The sequence below is a fragment of the Cricetulus griseus genome (genome assembly GCF_003668045.3).
Source record: "Cricetulus griseus strain 17A/GY chromosome 1 unlocalized genomic scaffold, alternate assembly CriGri-PICRH-1.0 chr1_0, whole genome shotgun sequence".
In the NCBI taxonomy this organism is placed as follows: Eukaryota; Metazoa; Chordata; class Mammalia; order Rodentia; family Cricetidae; genus Cricetulus; species Cricetulus griseus.
The window spans coordinates 168411875-168430339 of NW_023276806.1; the positions used below are offsets into that span (position 1 = coordinate 168411875).

The following is an 18465-nucleotide window of genomic DNA, read 5'->3' on the forward strand; positions in this document are numbered from 1 at the left end:
GAAGAGAAGAAAATGAACTGAACATCACAGTCCAATCTAATTTGAACCTAGAAAAGTCTTTTCAAAATAAGGAAACTTTTGGTGCAGCATAAGCTCCGTGTGAGACTAAATTCCCCCACCATTATGTGTGTCCTTCCCCACAGCACTGCTGCATGTACACAGCACACAGCTCTGAGAAACACTGGAACATGATAGAAATGACACTGCTGTGCCCAGCTGGGACAAGGCAACACAAGCACAACAAAGAAACACCCTAAGATACACCTGCAGGTAACATTGTTAACAACAGGAAAAAAAGGGTAAAGCCATGCAGTGGTGGCACAGTCTTTAATCCCAGCACTCGGGAGGCAGAGGCAGGAGGATCAGCCTGGTCTCCAGAGCCAGTGCCAGGATAGGCTCCAAAGCTACACAGAGAAACCCTGTCTCGAAAAAACAAAAAAAGGGGGGGGGGTAAAATGATGTATCTACAAAAGCACACTGTCAACACAGACAACTGAGAAGCATGGAGGAGAGACAGTGTGATACCACCGCAGGAAAACAATAACTGCCTATCAATAGAGACCAAAGAAATTGATACATTCCCCCAGAAAATTCAAAACAATGTTTCTAAGAAAACTCAGTGTGAAAGGATGTATCGCACACAGAACATTCACCCACATTGGAAAATAACTCTGATATAAATGAGAAATTCTAAAAGAGAAATTAGGAAACACAATGAAAATGTTGGATCCAAAAACATGTTTAATCAAATCAATTAAAAGGGAAAGCAACAGAAAAGGTTTGCATGTTCTACACAAGAGTTTCTCAAAAAAAGATGCAATTAGTGGACTTCTATGCAAAAAAGAAATTTTCAATATCACTAGTCTTTAGGGAAGCAGGCATCAAAATCACAATGAGGTAGCATTTTATCCAAGGTAAAATTACAGATAAATTTTAATTTTAAATTAAAAATGTTAAAGAACTGATGAAGGTGAAAAGATACCCTCAGACAGCATTGTTAGGAATATCTATTTGTACAGCCATATAGAGAATAATACACAAAGCTATAATCTCAAGACTCAACTGATCTGTTTCTAGTTGTATATGTAAAGGAAATGTAACCAACCCATGGAAGAAGTATCTGTAAGACATATCTGTACCACTGTATTAGTCAAACAAGAGAATCAACCAAGATATTGGTGGGCAGATGAATAGACAAAGGAAACACACAGTACCATAATAATAAAAAATAGGATTATTATTCATCCATAAAAACTATAAAATTCAAAATATGAAGCAGTTAGAGGAGGTCATGTAAGGTAAAGTAACTAGACATAGGATGACACATACCATGTTATCACCCATATGTGGACACTAAAATGTTGCTTTCATAGAAGAAAAGAGCAGGCTAGTGATCACTAGAGCTTAGGAAGGTCAATAAATCTTCAATAAAGACTAATCCTGTTCATTTAGACTTAAGGGGACCAGAGATTTTGGGGATGTTGGTATCTTGGTTGGCATAAAAAGAAGAGTTTGAAGGAACAAAGAGAAGGCAACATAGCAAATACAACACAAAAACAGAAAGAAGTCCCTGATTGTTGGTTCTGACAGGGGAATTCTGATGAAGAGGGAAGATGATATTCAAATGTAGAATGCAAACCTAAACTTTAATTAATTTTTACTTATGTAATTTGCATCCTGTGAATTTCACATAATTTGGTAATTTTATTATGCTATATAGAAAATTAATGCTCACTAAATATGTTAATCCATAAATAGCGACTTGGGTATTTGAGTAATAACCAAAGGTTTCAAACAGAGATAAATGATGAATGCTTAAGAAGACTGGACTACCAAACATTGCGAGTGATCACTGTACACTACGTACGTGATTAAATTTCCATCATTGTTGAGAACCTTTATAGGTCTGAAGTCTTATGAAAATATAAAAGCTGCCTTCAGTTACTTGAGACTTTTAGAGCTAAAAATATATGAACAATGGCTCACATTTCACCATATCAATTTGTTTAGAAAAGAAAGCTAACACACAGAAACCTTTATAACTTCCAAATCTTTATTCCTTAAATTTTAGATAAGTAAATGAAATGTTTCCTTTTACATACTCTCAATATTAATATATAACCAACAAAATAAAACTATTGCTGAGAAGCATTCAATATTTGCTTCAGAGTGTACAATGGTCCCCTAGATCAAAAAGAAAGCTGATTTGAATATACCAGATGCAATGACTAAGATAGAAAACACTACAAGAGATGAAAAGGAATATTTAAGTGATAAAATTTTTCTAATTTACCAAAGTTATTCATAAATTTACATGAATAAAATATGTTTTTCTTTAAAGCAGAATAAAAGATAATAGGAAACAGGAGAATAGAAAAGGGAATATGTGATCTCTGTGTGTTCGAGGCCAGTCTCGTCTCCAGAGCGAGCCAGGATAGGCTCCAAAGCTACACAAAGAAACCCTGTCTCGAAAAACCAAAAAAAAAAAATGGTACAAGCAATTTGATCAGGAAAATGGGGGAAGGGGAGTCTTTATGGAAGGGGAGAGGTAGATAAATGCAGGATGGAGAATATGAAATTAACAGTAAAGATTTCTGAAAATCATAAGAAATCATTCTAGTAATTATTGTAAAACTCTATATAACATATAAATTATATGTGTGTGTGTGTGTGTGTGAGAGAGAGAGAGAGAGAGAGAGAGAAATATATATATGAAAGAATATATGTTAAATATATACCTATCTGGGATGATAATGTTGCCTCTAAGACCTAGTAACCATCTAAGAAACATCCCAATACCAAGCATGAAAAGATTTCTTTGATCAGGAGTGTCCAATAAACTCCCCCAAACAAACATTCTATTGCTATTGTCCTTGAACACAAGAGGTAGAAAGTGAGTCTCTTTTGCTGAACAAACCATAGATTTCAGACACAGGGCTCAGGGTCCCTGAACTGGAGCTGACCTGAATGGCTTCTCCTTCAAGACTAGTTTTCAGGATACCTGAAGGTGCAATGCAATCTTCCAAAGGAGGGAAGCAACCAGCAGTACTACCCAGCTATAATGCCCTTCAGTCACAACAAGAACCAGCATAGGACAATAATCCTAAGCATGCAGTAGTGAAAGAAAAGCCTTGGTGCTAACCAACAGCTCTCTAATTGGTTCTGAGACTTGATCACAAGAGAGAAGCATGCCTGGTTAGAAATCTAGCCAACTATGCAGAGCAAGTGATGTCATGGATCTCAGGGAAGAACCTACAGCCACCACTCCACTAAACCAGCACAATCCCTCACAACATTCTAAACACTTGTCTTTGTATCTACATATAAGTGTAGTCTTCACTTATCATCAAGGAAACTTCTTATAATAGATGGGGACCATTAAAAAATACTATAACCAATCAAAATGCAGATTTGTGGAGACCAGTCTCAATGGATACATCTACAAAACACTCCCACACCCAATGCTCAGGGAACAATGGAGAAGAGGAGGTAAACATATTGTAAGAGCCAGGGGATCAGGGAGTTTGCCATAATACTGTGTCTCCTACTAACGCCAGAACTACACCCATGAAGTCTCACTCATATGACCACCAAGACATTTCACTCATACGACCACCTAGACAAGAGCTGAACAAAGACACAATAGACATGCCAAAGCGGACAGAGAAAGGACCACAGGTACTCAACTGTCTACACAAAGATCTACAGGCAACTTAGTAATGCCTAGAGTGGAAAAAAATAGTATTCATCAGGAAGAACACACCAACTGGTTTTCTGATACCAAATGGTCAGCCCTGAAAACATACATATGAGTAACATTATTGAATCTGAACAGGAGATGTATGTATGTATGTATGTGTGTGTGCGTGTCCAAAAATTAAAAAAGGACATGAATTTGAAAAAGAGCAAGGAGGGATTCATGGGGAGGTTCAGAGGAGGAAAGGGAAGGGAGAAATTAGTAATTATAATATCAAAAATAAAATAAAAAATGAAAATGGGAGATTTGATCTTGGATTGGGGATAACATTTATTTCATAAAATGCTGGGTTTGTAAGCACTAAACTCAATGCTGAGTTTAATTCCTATATCCCATATAGAGAAAGTCAGTCATGGTGGTGCACACTTGTCATTCTAGCAATGAAGATGCAAAAACAGCAGGTTCCCTGAGGCTACTTGGGCAACCCAACCAAGGTAGGTGGTGTGAACCCAGCTGATGTGTCCCTTTCTCAAAAACCTATCAACCAACCAAGTAAACAATGCTTGAAAGCACCCGGGTAGTGACATGTGTGTTTCCATTTGACCCTGAGAGAGAGAGAGAGAGAGAGAGAGAGAGAGAGAGAGAGAGAGAGAGAGAGAGAGAGAGAATCATGAAATACTGCCTCAACTTTTCTGTGCATTGACTATGCTAAAATTATTAGCATCACATTCCATGGATAGGTAGTGTAGCATGAGAAACGAATAGTCTGAGTTGTGTCTCGTCTAAGCCTAGTTGCGGTTATTGTAAGCAAGATGTTTGGCTTTACTGGTGCTTTCTTCTTTTATTCATGAGTGACTGTTATTTGTATTTAAGATTATTAAAATAACATTTAAAGTATTCAGAAGCGAACTTCCAAATAATAAGTACTACATTCATAAAATATATACAATAAAAAAGAAATTAAATAACTATCTGTAGGAATTGAATCTGTTATATTCAGGAGGAGCATATTCCTTAAGGAAAAGTAATTAATAAATACTCAAAAAGGATTTATACAACTGATTAAACAGTACCTTGAAGAGTGTTAATTTATATGTTTCTTCTTCATATCTTACAAGATTTTTATTAACCACCAATGGATGAAACTAAAAACATATATGAAAATTACTTTAAATTGTTAATATAATGATCTAGATTCACTTCATAAGAGCCTCAGTGAGATATTGCCCAATCAAGTTGCCCTGTGGGAGCATCTGTGGGGATTGCTGATATATTAATTTGTGTGAGAAGACCTGTCCATTGTGGGTGGCATGATCCCCTAGGCAGGGACTCTTGGAGTGGGTGAGTATAGAGAAAGCAAGCTGAAGTGTAGCATGCAGCATTCAGTTCTTGTGCCTTAACTTGTTTGCAATGTGGAATGGTGAGCAGAATAAAGCCTTCCTCTTTTAATGTGGTTTTGTCATATTGTTGTTGTTCTTTAGATAGACAGGAAAAGGAAATTGTGCTAAGACAATAGCTCAACACTCCAAAGAAAATTATTCTTTCCCAGTCATTATAGCAGATAGTTCTTCTTCCTTATCAAAAACAAAACAAACAGCCACAAAAATACTTGAAAACCCCTTTCAAAAGACTGAAACAATAATAAACATACTGGGTTTCTAGAGTATTCTTAACTATATTGCATAAAGAAATTCTTAAAAAGGCTCTTTAAAACCTCCCAATCCTGGAATGTCTGCTTGAACTTAAGCCAAGTGTGCCTATTACCCCGAGATTCCCCAGCCCACAGTAGAACTGATATATGTTCATACCTGTTTTAAATATCTAGTTCAAAGAAGTCTCACAGAAATTAGCCAGTGTTCAATAAAACATTCCTGTCACCTGAAATAAATAGCGAAGTTAAAGCAGCTAGGAAGCTTTCAACAAATACAATGTTGACGTCCAAGCTCTCTCAGCTCTTCAACTGTGTTTATGTTGAAGACTTTTTCTTGAATACCTACACATATGCTCAGCTGAGCTTAAGTTTTAATTTCAGGGCAAAGTCCTCAAGGGTTATAAATGGTAGAGAAACAAGAACACTGAAACAGGAGTCAGAGGACATCTATGGGTTCTCGCAATAATTTTGCCAAGAGTTAGATGGAAACCTAGGGTCAGCTTTTTTTCTACTTGCAAACCATTGCAATCCCTTTTTACAGCACACTAAGGCACTGCATGCATTTCAAACGATGATGTAGTGCCATCTAGTGGACCCAACAGTTTATGGTATAATACTGAAAGCATTTCTGCATGTGAAATGTCTAGAATTTTTACTTATCCCTCAATAACTCAAACACATACTTTTGGAGAAAAGCTAATCTTGATGTATTTCTGTCACATCTTGCACAATGACTGTGAGTCTTAGGTTCAAGAGTTGTGTTGCAGATGTATGATGTAATTATATTGTAATGTCAAAAAAAAAACAACATGTAAAAATAATAAGGCAATGCAGAGAATTCCAAACCTGAAATCCTGTCTACATCATTTACTAGCAGCACAGCTTCACTGACTTACTTCAGTTTCCTTAAGTATGTGGAGGAAGAGAAGATTCATCTGTAGCTACCTCATAGTATCTATGTGAGAAGTGAATTACACAACTAAAGTATTTGGACAAAGGCTACTTATTTCTGTTATATTTTTTCTGTAAATGATACTTATAAAGCTTTATTTCATAAAACATGGAGTTATTTTCAAAAAATATAAATTTAGTATTTCTGTTGAAGCTATTAAAACTCACACGAAAATGAAAGAAAACTTGATTCTACACCTGATTATAAATCTGAATATGGGTGTCAGTTGGGGGCCTTGGGCAGTATATGGGACCACTGGCAGTGGAACCAGTATTTATCCCTAGTACATGAATGGGCTTTTTGGAGACCATTCCCTATGGAGGGATACTCTCTAGATACAGGAGGGAGGGCCTGGGTCCTGCTCCAAAGGATATGACAGACTTTAATGATCTCCCCATGGGAGACCTCACCCTCTCTGAGGAGTGGATGGGGGCTGGGATAAGGAGATGGTGGGGAAGTGGGAGGATGGGAGGGAGAGAGAACTGGGATTGGTATGTAAAATAAGATTGCTTTTATTTAAAAACATAAAAATAAATTACCTCTTTTTCACTGGCATCACTTATTTGTAAAAGAAAACCATTTCAAGAAAACATAAAATCTGAAGATTCTCTGTAAGCCAGTTTTAGAAACTTTAACTGTCAGTGTCAAACTTCCATTCCAGAACTGTTTCTCCATCTCACAAATTGAAAACAAATGTTTTCCCAATTTTAGTCAAAAGAAGACATCAATTATAGAAATCATACCCAAACACCCCATTTAACTACAGTCCAACCAAACTAAACTAAATTGTGAATGGAAAGTTTTAGAAAAATAAAACATAATTTAAATAAAAAAGAATAACTAAATGTCTGGTCTGATAAAAGTGATTTCGTTAAAGATTACTTGAGCAGTAAGAATTTGTGTGCTCATTCTGAATATGCATAAAAGACTCCAGTTCATGCCAAATTCTTCTTCAATGGAAATGTCTTTCCAAACAGTTCCAAGAGCTCATGCCAATTTAAAAACATTTTTTGGTTTGTTTTGTTCTTGTTTTTGTTTGCTTGCTTGCTTGTTTTGTTTTGCGGGGAGTGCTTCAGGGGTGAGGGGAGGATATGGGGTACTGGGACCAGGAGGTAAGCAGAATTGGGGTGCATGATCTGAAACTCCCAAAAGATCAATAAATAAGTTAAGAAAAAAAAGAAAAACATGAACACTGTACTTTATATTACTACCCAAAAGTACAAAAGTACATACTCCAAAAAAGCTGCTTATCTCTTAACTTCACAGACTAAAACAAAATGTACTTTGTTAAGTTGAAATCTTAGCACTCTCATTCAATTTACATTTAAATATGTATCTCACTAGTGATAGTGAAAGTGTGTGTTCCCATGGATACTGCATGTAAATATATTTAAATATCAAATAAAAAATAATAAAAATTTCAGTTTCATAACTTGAATTTACCATTACTTTTGTTAAGAGTATCTCTTACTTTAAAATTAATCTAAGTACTTCATACTGTCAGTTTATAATATTGCATTGTTTAATTTCTAGTAAATTGATTTTAATTTCGAATGAATTGTTTAAAGAAATTAAAGGTAAAATCACTATTCTTGTCCACTTAAACCTACAGATACACAGTCAGATAAAATTTATAATATTTTTAAATACAAAAATTAGTTGGAGTGAGCATTGTTTATTGCCTACAGCAAAGACAGAGTGGGTTTAGCAAAACACTGACAACCAGTTAAATTTGAAACTAAAATATAAATAGCATGGTATTTGTGCCAATTTTACTTCACCTATTTAAGAAATATTATACAATGGAACGGTAACTTGCTGACTTACAAATACTAATCCATCTTCCTGCTCCTTCATGAGAGTTCTTAAGAGCAATATATCATCCAAATGCCAAAATCTGTCTTTTCACATAGCTTGACCAGAATTTCTAAGCTGCTCCCAAAGATGAAAAACAGACTCCACTGCTTGTCAGGAAAGCACTTGCACATATACACTCTTCTCACACTCAATAAATACAGCAGTCCAGCTACACACAACAGACAGCAACGACATCTCAGCCTTGTTTTCTCTGTACTACAGAGATACCTCAGGCACATCAATTAAAACAGTGGCAATTTTCACATAAATCTTACAGATATCCTGTCTCAGGGAATTCATTGCTGACACAAATTCCCACATAGCACTACTGCCAATAAAAAATGGTGACTCTACCAATTCTTCTTAAAAACAGTGTCTGTTCTTGGGTTTTTTTGTTTATTTTTTTAGCTTTGCTCTCATACTCTAGTGTGTACCCTCATAGTAATACATTTTCAAGGCTCTTGCCTCCATTGAGAAATCATTATTCCAATATGCATTTATACTAGAATTTCAAAATAAACAAAAATGTATCAATATTTTCAGTATTTCTATTTGGAAAAATTCATGGGTAGTCACAGACAGGAACAGAATATGAGGGAATCATATTTTTTAAAGTATACCCTTTAAGATGATTGAAAAGAAGATGGCTTTGAAAATAAGGATGTTTTTCTTTCCCAACATGAAACAGAAGGGGATTGGTGTGAAGAGAAACACAAGAAAAATGTCCAAACCTGACACTTTAGTACAAGAGCAAGTGCTTTACAATTGACATAATCCAGTCTGAACCAACATATTTGCAGAAGGAATATTGTGGGAACTGAGAGGAGGCACTTGGTGGGTGGGAAACTTTTCAAGACTTCCCTCTGGCAAGAGAGAACACCATGCTGAATATGATGACAGAGCTCAAACCTAACAAAATGTTTGTGATCACTAAAAATGACAGTGACCTATGTGACAGAAAACTTTAAACATGGATCAAAAAGGTATATCCAAATCTATGCTTATGATTATAAATATCTAGATGAATAATATTTAAAATAGAAGACGGTCAGTAGGAAAAAACAAAAATCCATAAAGGAAAAATGAGATTTAGTTTCAAGGACATTAAACAGACAAAAATGGAAGTATAATATTCAAAGCTGAAATTTGTAATAAAAATAACACTGTCTTCTTTGAAACAGGGAAATCCAAAGTCTTAAAGCAGAGAGAAAGCCAAGGCTATACAAAGCAATGTGTTGCTAATAATATTATTATTAACATTAATAATAATAATAATAATTAACTGACATTTAAAACATGACAACCACACAAGTCTAACACCAAATCAAATAAACAGAATGATTAAATAAAATAACTGAGACACATCTTATAGAAGAAAAGTGTCTCCCAATGGAAAATAAAAGTGGTCTTCCTTTTCAAGGCACATTAAACAGTCATTAAAACACCACCATTGAGGACTGACAAGAAAGCAATGCAATATTCTGAAGAGTAGAACTACAAGTTTTTCTCTGGCTATGATAAAATGAGAAGGATATAAGAAAGAATAATAATAAAGATTTTTAAAAAGAAATTTAAGTCTTCAGAAAAAGGACAAACTACAACTACGGAGCTAATTAAAATACATATCAGAACCTGCAAAAAGGAATATATGAGGTTTAAGTATTTATGTCAACATATACACAATATTAGAACAAAATGTCTGAGAATAAAAATGAACAGTGCAATAAACAGAAAAGAAACCGATATACTCATTATCTGACTTGCAAAATAACACTACACATATTGAGGGAGTACACCACTGACTCTTCTAAATCACAGGTACTCCTTGGCCTGCAATGTAAATCACAGCAAATTAACTGACCTAACATCAGTCAGTAATTCACAATGAAAAGATAATATGCAGTCATGGAAAAGGACTGGTGTAAAACTCCATTACAAGTGAAAAATTTAAAGAACATCACTCAAAATATGATATATATGAACCTCTGGTCCTGTCTGGGAAGTATGGTCTTGATAAGTTAGAATCTGGGCATGCCTGAGAAGGATGCTCCTTATTAAGATAACCCAGATAGGAAGGCACATCAAAAATTTTGAAGGCTCCATTCATAAATCTTATTGCTGAAGAAACAATATGGATAAAACAAGACAATACTCACATGGAGGCTAACTCTTTATTGGCTAATTTTCATGGTGCTACAAGTATTATGCATGCTACTGGAGATAAAAAATTAATCATTAGTTCATCCAACTGTGAACTGTGTGAGCTTCAATAATGACTAGCCTGGCCAGATAAAACCTCTGGTGCAATAATGGCACAAATGTCACAGGAGTAACCAACCACTTTCTGGTTGAATTTGAATCCTCCTCTACGAGATGGCCACCTGATACTGCAAAAGGGGTCACAGACCTGTGGCTAGATTAGTCAAAGGACGCTGAAGAGAATCCTACTTCTATTTTTCTGATAAATGGACACAATAATAAAACTATTTCTAATGACTTATGGCTACTCTCATAGATCAGAGCATCTTTCAATGCTCAACAGAGAAGCTTCTCCTTTCAATAGATGTCAATTAGCACAGAAGCTCTCAATTTGTCAACTTATAGGCAACAAGAGACTGTGGAATGTTCAGGCCTAAGTAGGACATATATATCACACTTCTTCCCCAAACCTCAGAGATCTTTGAGAAAGAGGAAGTATCAAGGCTGTGAGAGCCAGAGGTAGGAGATACATTAAGGAAACTGTATTTTCCAGAAACAACAGGGCAGCTGCACATACAAACTCACAGTGGTTTCACAGAATGCACAAGACCTGCACTAGCTCAAACCAGACAAAAGTCACACATAGATGTGGGAAAACAGGCATGGAATTCCAGAACTAGCTGAGGACCTATTGACATTGGATACCTACTGGGGAAGGAAGACTCAATTTTAATAATGTAACCCATGGTAGGTTAACAACACAGCAGGGAAGACCATACACTGGGATTAGGTAGAGCACGGAACAGCCTCTATGAAGAAGTCTTTGTCAATTCAGCTGAAATCAAATTTGATCAAACTCTTATGTCAGACTTAGAGAAATAACTTCAATGACACTGTAAAGAAGGACATGCACAAAACCAGTAGGTTTTGCCACAATAAGTGCATGAGTATAACAAGAGGGTTGCTACTGACACAGGACTCAGGATCTTGATAGATGAAAAGTGTTTATTATTCATGCTATTATTCAAATAAATGTGACACTTTTGAAAAAGAATAGGATTCCATATTGGCTCACAAAAGGAGCCATTAATAGGTTTACTAGATGTAATAATGTACTGTGGGCGCACACCTTTAATCCCAGCACTTGGGAGGCAGAGGCAGGCGGATCTCTGTCAGTTTGAGGCCAGCCTGGTCTCCAGAGCAAGTGCTACACAGAGAAACCCTGTCTCAAAATATATATATATATATATATTTTTTATATATATATATTTTGAGTAAAGTAAAGTAAAGTAAAGACACCACATTCTCAGAAACCGTTTCTTCAAAAACAAAAAGAATCACATTTAAGGTTTCTTTTCAAAACTAAAGCAGAAATAATTAAAGCTCAGGCAAACCCTGAACATATGTTAATGGGTATATGGATTTTCTGTTTTGTTAGTCTATTTTCATAAAGGCTTTAAAATTTTTCCCTCAACAAAGAGAAAAAAGCAAATATAGTCAAATACACAGAAGGAATGTCAAGGAATATAAATAGAACCTGACCTAAACGGACTGAGTATAGACTCATCTCCTAAACATACTCCACTCCCACCCTATGGCAGTCAGATTTAATAAGATAGCAGAGAAGGTAAGATGATATCCACAGTGGGAGGGGGGGTGAAGCAAAAGTTTAAGCTATTTGTAGAGCTATCAGAGGCAGACTTTCATCAAGTTCCCACCATTTGGCAATCCTTGATTGCTTATTAACTGTTCAGTCCCTACCAGGGTCCTTGAGTATCTGATGCTAAAACTTAAGCTGCATGTGTTTTAAAGTATAAAATAGATAGTTTCAGATTCACAGCTATGCACATTTAGTTATGAGTTACTGGGAGACTCAGGGGAAATTCACCCTAATACCCTATGTTGTGTGATGTTAGCAACCTCCGTGAAAGAGGGAGGGGTCACTTCAAGTGATCTAGTTAGTAACAAACAGCAAATAAATAGGAAAAATATTATTGCAAATGCTGAGAAGTGTGTCGTGTGCAGCAGCAATAAAATGAGGCCAGAGAAATGGCTTTTAAATTCCCCAGTGGAGTTTAATTCATTTTTATAAGAAAAGGAACCAAGAAAGGAATGTCCTAACTTTGGGGACTACTAAAAGCTACTCACTTAGGACACATAATTTGTATTGTTTTAATGTATATTTAAATAATGTCATTTTTTTCTAATCTAGATTAAATAGGTATGAAAATAGTAAAATATGCAAATCAGGGCTAGTGGCCTACTGTGTGTGGAGGGGTGGGGGCTGTTTGTATGATTCTGATGATTATATGATTAGCATTGTATTGAGGCCAGGTTGTCTCAGGATTCCTAGCTGTCCTCACCTCCTTTCCACTGAGATTACAAATATATGCTCTCAAGCCTGACTTGCGTTTCACTTCTCATGTGTCTATATGTGTGTGCACATGTGTGTATGTAGCATGCATGTTGTAGGCACCTTAAAGTACATATGGCACACTGTGGATACATGTGCACGCATATGCTTGCATGTGCACATGAAGGCCCGAGGTTGATGTTGAAGGCGTCATCCTGCATTAGTCTGCCTCCTGCTTCAGGGACGGGGATTGCAGGTAGCTGCCCACACCCACACAGCATTTACATGGGGATTGCAGGTAGCTGCCCACATCCACACAGCATTTACATGGATTCTGTTATCCAAACTCATGTCCTCAAGCTCGAACTTTAAGCCTTCTAACAACTGAGCATTGCTCTCACATCTTCCCAGAGTTTTTTGTTGTTGTTTTGGCTTTGTTTTGGTTTTTATGACAGGGTTTTTCTAAGGTGAGTAAATGGAACGAAATGCAATTACAAAAAATAAATGTCTAAATATTAAAATTGACCTTACTGATTCGAGTGATTTTGTTATGTGAAACTTCAAGAATTTGAATATTAGTGCATCCATCCAAACCATGAATAGAAGTCAGCAGGTTTTTATTAAGAAGAACAACACAGAGATTTTCCAAATTTTCACAGTTGACGCTCTCAATTTGGTTTTCCTAAAGCAAAGAAAGGACAAACACATTAATTTTATTTCAATGTCTTATCTTATAAATATAATACTTAATTCTTTCAAAATATTAGAGTTGAGATATGATGTCTAAATTGACACATAAGTCTAATTTCTAAAATAATCATGCAAATAACTATACTATGAAGAAGAAAAAATAAATCTACAAAGAATTAGCTATTTTTACATTTGATTAATATTCTTTAATAATATGGAAGATAATACAACAAAATATTTTTAAACAACCCAAATGAATGCAGTGGAATATTTGCTATTTATGTTGCTTGTGCTTCAGATGGGAAAGGTTGTGGTGATTAACTGAGCCCATTCTCACCATTATTCCTGAGAGGATGAGGGAGGATATCTTTCCATTTCACTGAACATCTCTCTGGCATGTAAGGACCATGCTTTCACAAGAGTACCTGAGAAAGGGCAGTGAGAAGCTCTCCTCCACCAGGATCTGATATAGATGCAAAGTTCCTGAACCAATGGCATGAACTATTAAGATTCTGTGGTCTTTGGGACATGAGGCTATTTTCTCGATGTGAACCATCAGAAGACATAGTGTGGTAGATTGTAAAGAAACACTAGTTTCATAGTCTCTTAGAAATCTGATAACCCGACGGGCGAGGGTAGCCCATGCCTTTAATCCCAGCACTTGGCAGGCAGAAGCAAGAAGATCTCTGTGAGTTTGAGGTCAGCCTCATCTACAGAGTGAGTTCCAGGACAGCCAGGGCTACCCAGAGAAACCCTGTCTTGAAAAAAACAAACAAACAAAAACCTGATAACCCAGTATTGGCACACATGTGGTTCCCTCCCACATGAACTCAGAGCTCAGCCAATGAAACATTGGGTGACATTATGCAGACAGATGCTTGATGTGCACTTGCACACTGGCACATGTCTGGATGTACTCTCGGTCTTGGAAAGAACCTCTAACAGCCACAAGATAGTCTCACCTTTGAGACTTCCTTAACAATGCAGCCAAAACAAACAAACAAAAAAAAAAAGGATTTTTGGAAATTCTCAATCTAACTAATATGTGACAATTATAAAAGAGACAAAGTCAACAGGTATAAAATATTCAGCTAGTTATTTTACTGCTTCTTCAAAATTATCATGTCTGAAATCTAAACATGCATCCATTTAGTATTTATTGGATGGGAAATGATAACAACAAGCAACTTGCCTGTGCATCGATATACTTGAGGTTTTTGCAGTGGTTCAGGCCGTGCAAGGAAGTTAATCCACAGCGTTGGAGGGACAGAAGCTGAAGATTCGTGCACTCTGCCAGTGTAGAGAGGCTGCAGCCGGGCAAATCCTGAAATGTAATGGCTGTGACCTAGACATTTCAAGGAGAGTGTGATGAGTGACACCGTTGAACAGCAGAATATATTCTTGCAAAGGTGTTCAAAAATTCACTCAAGAAATTGTATATGTAGAATCCTACCTTTATTAAGAACTCAGTTTCACTCTACCTATATGGTCTCTTTTTCTTGCACATTAGCAAGATAAAATCAAGACATTCATTCATAATCAATGTAAAGTACATGAAAGGTAAAGTACATGAAAGCAATGTGGCAATCCTTATATAGTTTCTCCCTCAGCTTTAGCAAATTTTTGTTGTCTTCAAGATTTGAAATACTTTTCTGTGTATAACATAGCATAAATGTCTATGCTATGTGTCCAACAATAGAATTGAGATTCCTGGATCTCTGACAAGGACATACATTGATGGAGTTACACAGACAACATTTGGCCCATTTCTTGCTTAACCAACAAAAGTAATAACATATTTCTTCAACTTCAGGTAATTAAAGGTTCTATTTTATAATCATCTCATGTGTAGCAAGTATTAATTGCCTAAAGAAATCCTTGAAACCAATTACCTTTCAATTTTTTTAGGCATGAAAATGTATAATCCACTTAAATGACAATGGCAAATGTGCTTCTTATTGAGTTTGAATGCAAGCAGATAAATTCTATAATTTGATAGTGGTTATGCACTAGAAAATGAAAACAGACTGAGAATTGAATAACTCAAAATTTGACAATTGCAGCAAGCTATGCAATAATGAAACACATTATTCTGCCTATTTGACAGCATGCCGATTTCAGTCAACTATATAGTCAGAATCAGATTTTTGTTACTTATGAGGGGGCAATCTCTGTAATTTCTGTAGTTCCATTTCATTACAGTTCATAAATGAAGGTTACATGGGCACCTTGGCACAGACATCTATCTTTGGCTACATGTGGGGAGTGTCACAGTATTCCTTCCATTTGTTTGAACATTTAAAAGTCCCTGTGATATAGGAATGAATCTTATACACCATGCTAAAGTTTTTTAAACATATGACATCAAAATACATGTCAGATTTATTGTTTGACACATGCATTATAGAAATCACATGCTTTAAATTGTCTTCTATCCCTCAAATTCAGATAGAATTAGTAATCATTATGTATCCATCACTGTTTAATCTGCTTGAAAAATATCAGTTGAGACAAAGGAATTTGACTAAATGTTTCCAAAATTAAAAAACAAAGAATTGTTTCAACTTGTAGCAAGATTCAAATATATTTATAGCGGTAATATAAAAACATATGGGAAAATTTTGTGTCTCAAACTCTTGTGATTTGAGTATGAACTGTCAACTCATTATCTTCATAATTATTACTATTTTTCATTTAATCATACATAGTTTCTCAAATAATATATATATATATATATATATATATATATATATATGACTCAAAGTTGCTATAATCTTTTAGAGATTTAATTAAGAAGTAACTTTGAATTTAACCTAAGTTGGAGCATACTTTGACACCTTCCCGACACCGCCTTTAAAAAAAAAATGCCTCCAAAGATGGTGTTTGTGAGATCAGGATAGGCACAAAGATCTGAAGCTAAATGATCAGACAATCAAAGTAGGAAAGTTACAGCAGTTGAATAAAATACTATGATAAACTACCTATCAAACAGAAAAATTACAGAAACTTTCTGGAAACAATTGAGTATTCTATAATTTCAGTATTTTCAGGACATATTTTTCACTTTTATAAAATATTTGCCTCAGTTGCTTTAGTGACAGTGAAAGTATGATAGACTCCTGTAGACACAGCTAATCAAATCAGCCTACCTGCTAGTGTTAACCACATCACTTCAGAGACTTGAATAATAGGTAATATTTGTTCAACCCCTTAACCACAAGACTTAGTTGGCATTTTATGAGGCCCTCAGATGATTAAGTGTCACTCCAAAAGGTGTAAAGAGAGCTAATCCCTTTTTTTGTGGAAGTTGACAGGAGTTCCCAAGAAATAGCAGGGCATGGATAGAAGAAACATTCAGAAGAAACGTCAGTATTCTACTCACTGATAGGACAGAGACCAGCTAGTAACAAGGAACAAGTACTCAGTTCCTCTAACTTAAGTTTTACTTTCAAAGCAGGCTATACTGTTGACCTAGAACTGTCACCTGTAGCTAAGATATAAACATGAGGGTAGTTTTTGCAAGTAATGGCTACAGTAATCACACTGAAAATCCTGAAACAAACTTAGGGAAAGAAGACTATAGGAAGAGTGGCCCCAGAAAAAGCAGCATCCAAGGAAAAACCAGTGAAGAACCACAGAGAGGATCTTTATGTATATGCACAGAGCTGACAGCCATGGCCAAGCACCAACTAGGAAACGGATGACATTTTAGCTCTTGTTCCTTATGTCTTTTTCTCCAACCAAGATGTCTCTTCTAAACCTCATCACCAGCCAGAACTGGTGGTACAGTCCTGCAGTTCCACGAAGTCAGAAGTTTGAGGTAGGTAGGAGCATGAGTCTTTCAGCCTACAATGCTGCATAGTGAGCTCAAAGCTAGCCTGGGAAATTCCATGAGACCCTGTCTCAAAACATTTTTTTTTCTTACCAAAGGGCAAGGAATATAGTTAAGTTGTAGAGTTCGTGCTAGCTAGCATAGTTCAATTCTGAATACAGAAAGGAAGTAAATCAACAAACCAAATTAATTTCTTTTCCTTTCACAGAATACACAGGAATCTTATTTATGGCAGTCAAAATTTATGGAGCATTTCTTTGCTTATGTTCCAAAGGGACAAGAGTCTGCATTTTCTGTTTAGCTCACCAATAATTACTGGTCAAATATATTAGACAAATGAAAAACTTCCAAGTGAATAAAATAAAATAAAATAAAAATAAAAATAAAAGTTGATTTGTCTGGGCTATCTATATAAAAGAAGGAATATAATCTGGGCTAGCTTGGTAGGAGAACACTTGAATGGCATACACAATGCCCTGACCTAAAGCAATTAAAAGGATAAACATCCATAGTAGTGCAGGTCTGTGAGCCCAGCACATGGGATATGAGGCGGGAGTATCATGAGTTTAAGAACAGTATGTTCCTCAAGGCAAGACCCTGTCAATTTTGTTTTTAAATAAGGGCAAAAAAGCATGAAGACATAAAATGCTATAGACTCATAAAAAATATTTTCATGAAAAGCACCCGTAGAAGATGTGGCGCCACTTGTGAATAGTTCACTGTCTGTAGTCCTGCTCTGCTGCCTAAGAGGGTGCTCTTCTTCCACACTCATGAAATAGAAACTAGTGTCCTCTGATGAAGTTAATCTTCAGTATCATAGTTCCTCATTGAGATCAAGATAGGCTCTACTTGTCTCAAGGTGAGGAGATGGTGACACAAAGCAGACCATTGGTCATTTTCCTTCCATTCCATGTTGAGGATATGGTGCCAGGAGTGAACCTCTTACTCCAGTGGAGACACAAAAGGGCTTTGATTTGGAGCCTCTCCCTGACACATGTTGGAACTTGCCTCCACACTGATGGATAGAACAGGTACCTCTTTCCTGCCACAGTCAGTTTCCATAAGTAATGCTATGGCCCAGTGTCCTTAGGTACTCTATAGCACAAAAATGTAATTCTGAAGGTCTCCTGAAGACTACTATCAGGGTTCTTATGATCTTAAATTTCTACCCTGATTCTATCTACTATTAGTTACCTGAAATTTAATTTTTACCTTCGATAATGGTCAGGTATCA

General features: G+C 36.0%; 1 protein-coding gene across 1 annotated transcript in view; it reads right to left on the reverse strand.

Annotated features, from left to right (window-relative positions):
- Positions 1-18465, reverse strand: part of Lrriq1 (leucine rich repeats and IQ motif containing 1) — a 149002-nt gene that overhangs the window by 112651 nt on the left and 17886 nt on the right. Inside the window, exons 9-10 of the mRNA XM_035451376.1 lie at positions 14592-14744; positions 13241-13391 (exon numbers count right to left, since the gene is read on the reverse strand). Coding sequence (XP_035307267.1) covers positions 13241-13391; positions 14592-14744 — 304 coding nt within the window. The remainder of the gene's footprint in view (positions 1-13240; positions 13392-14591; positions 14745-18465) is intronic.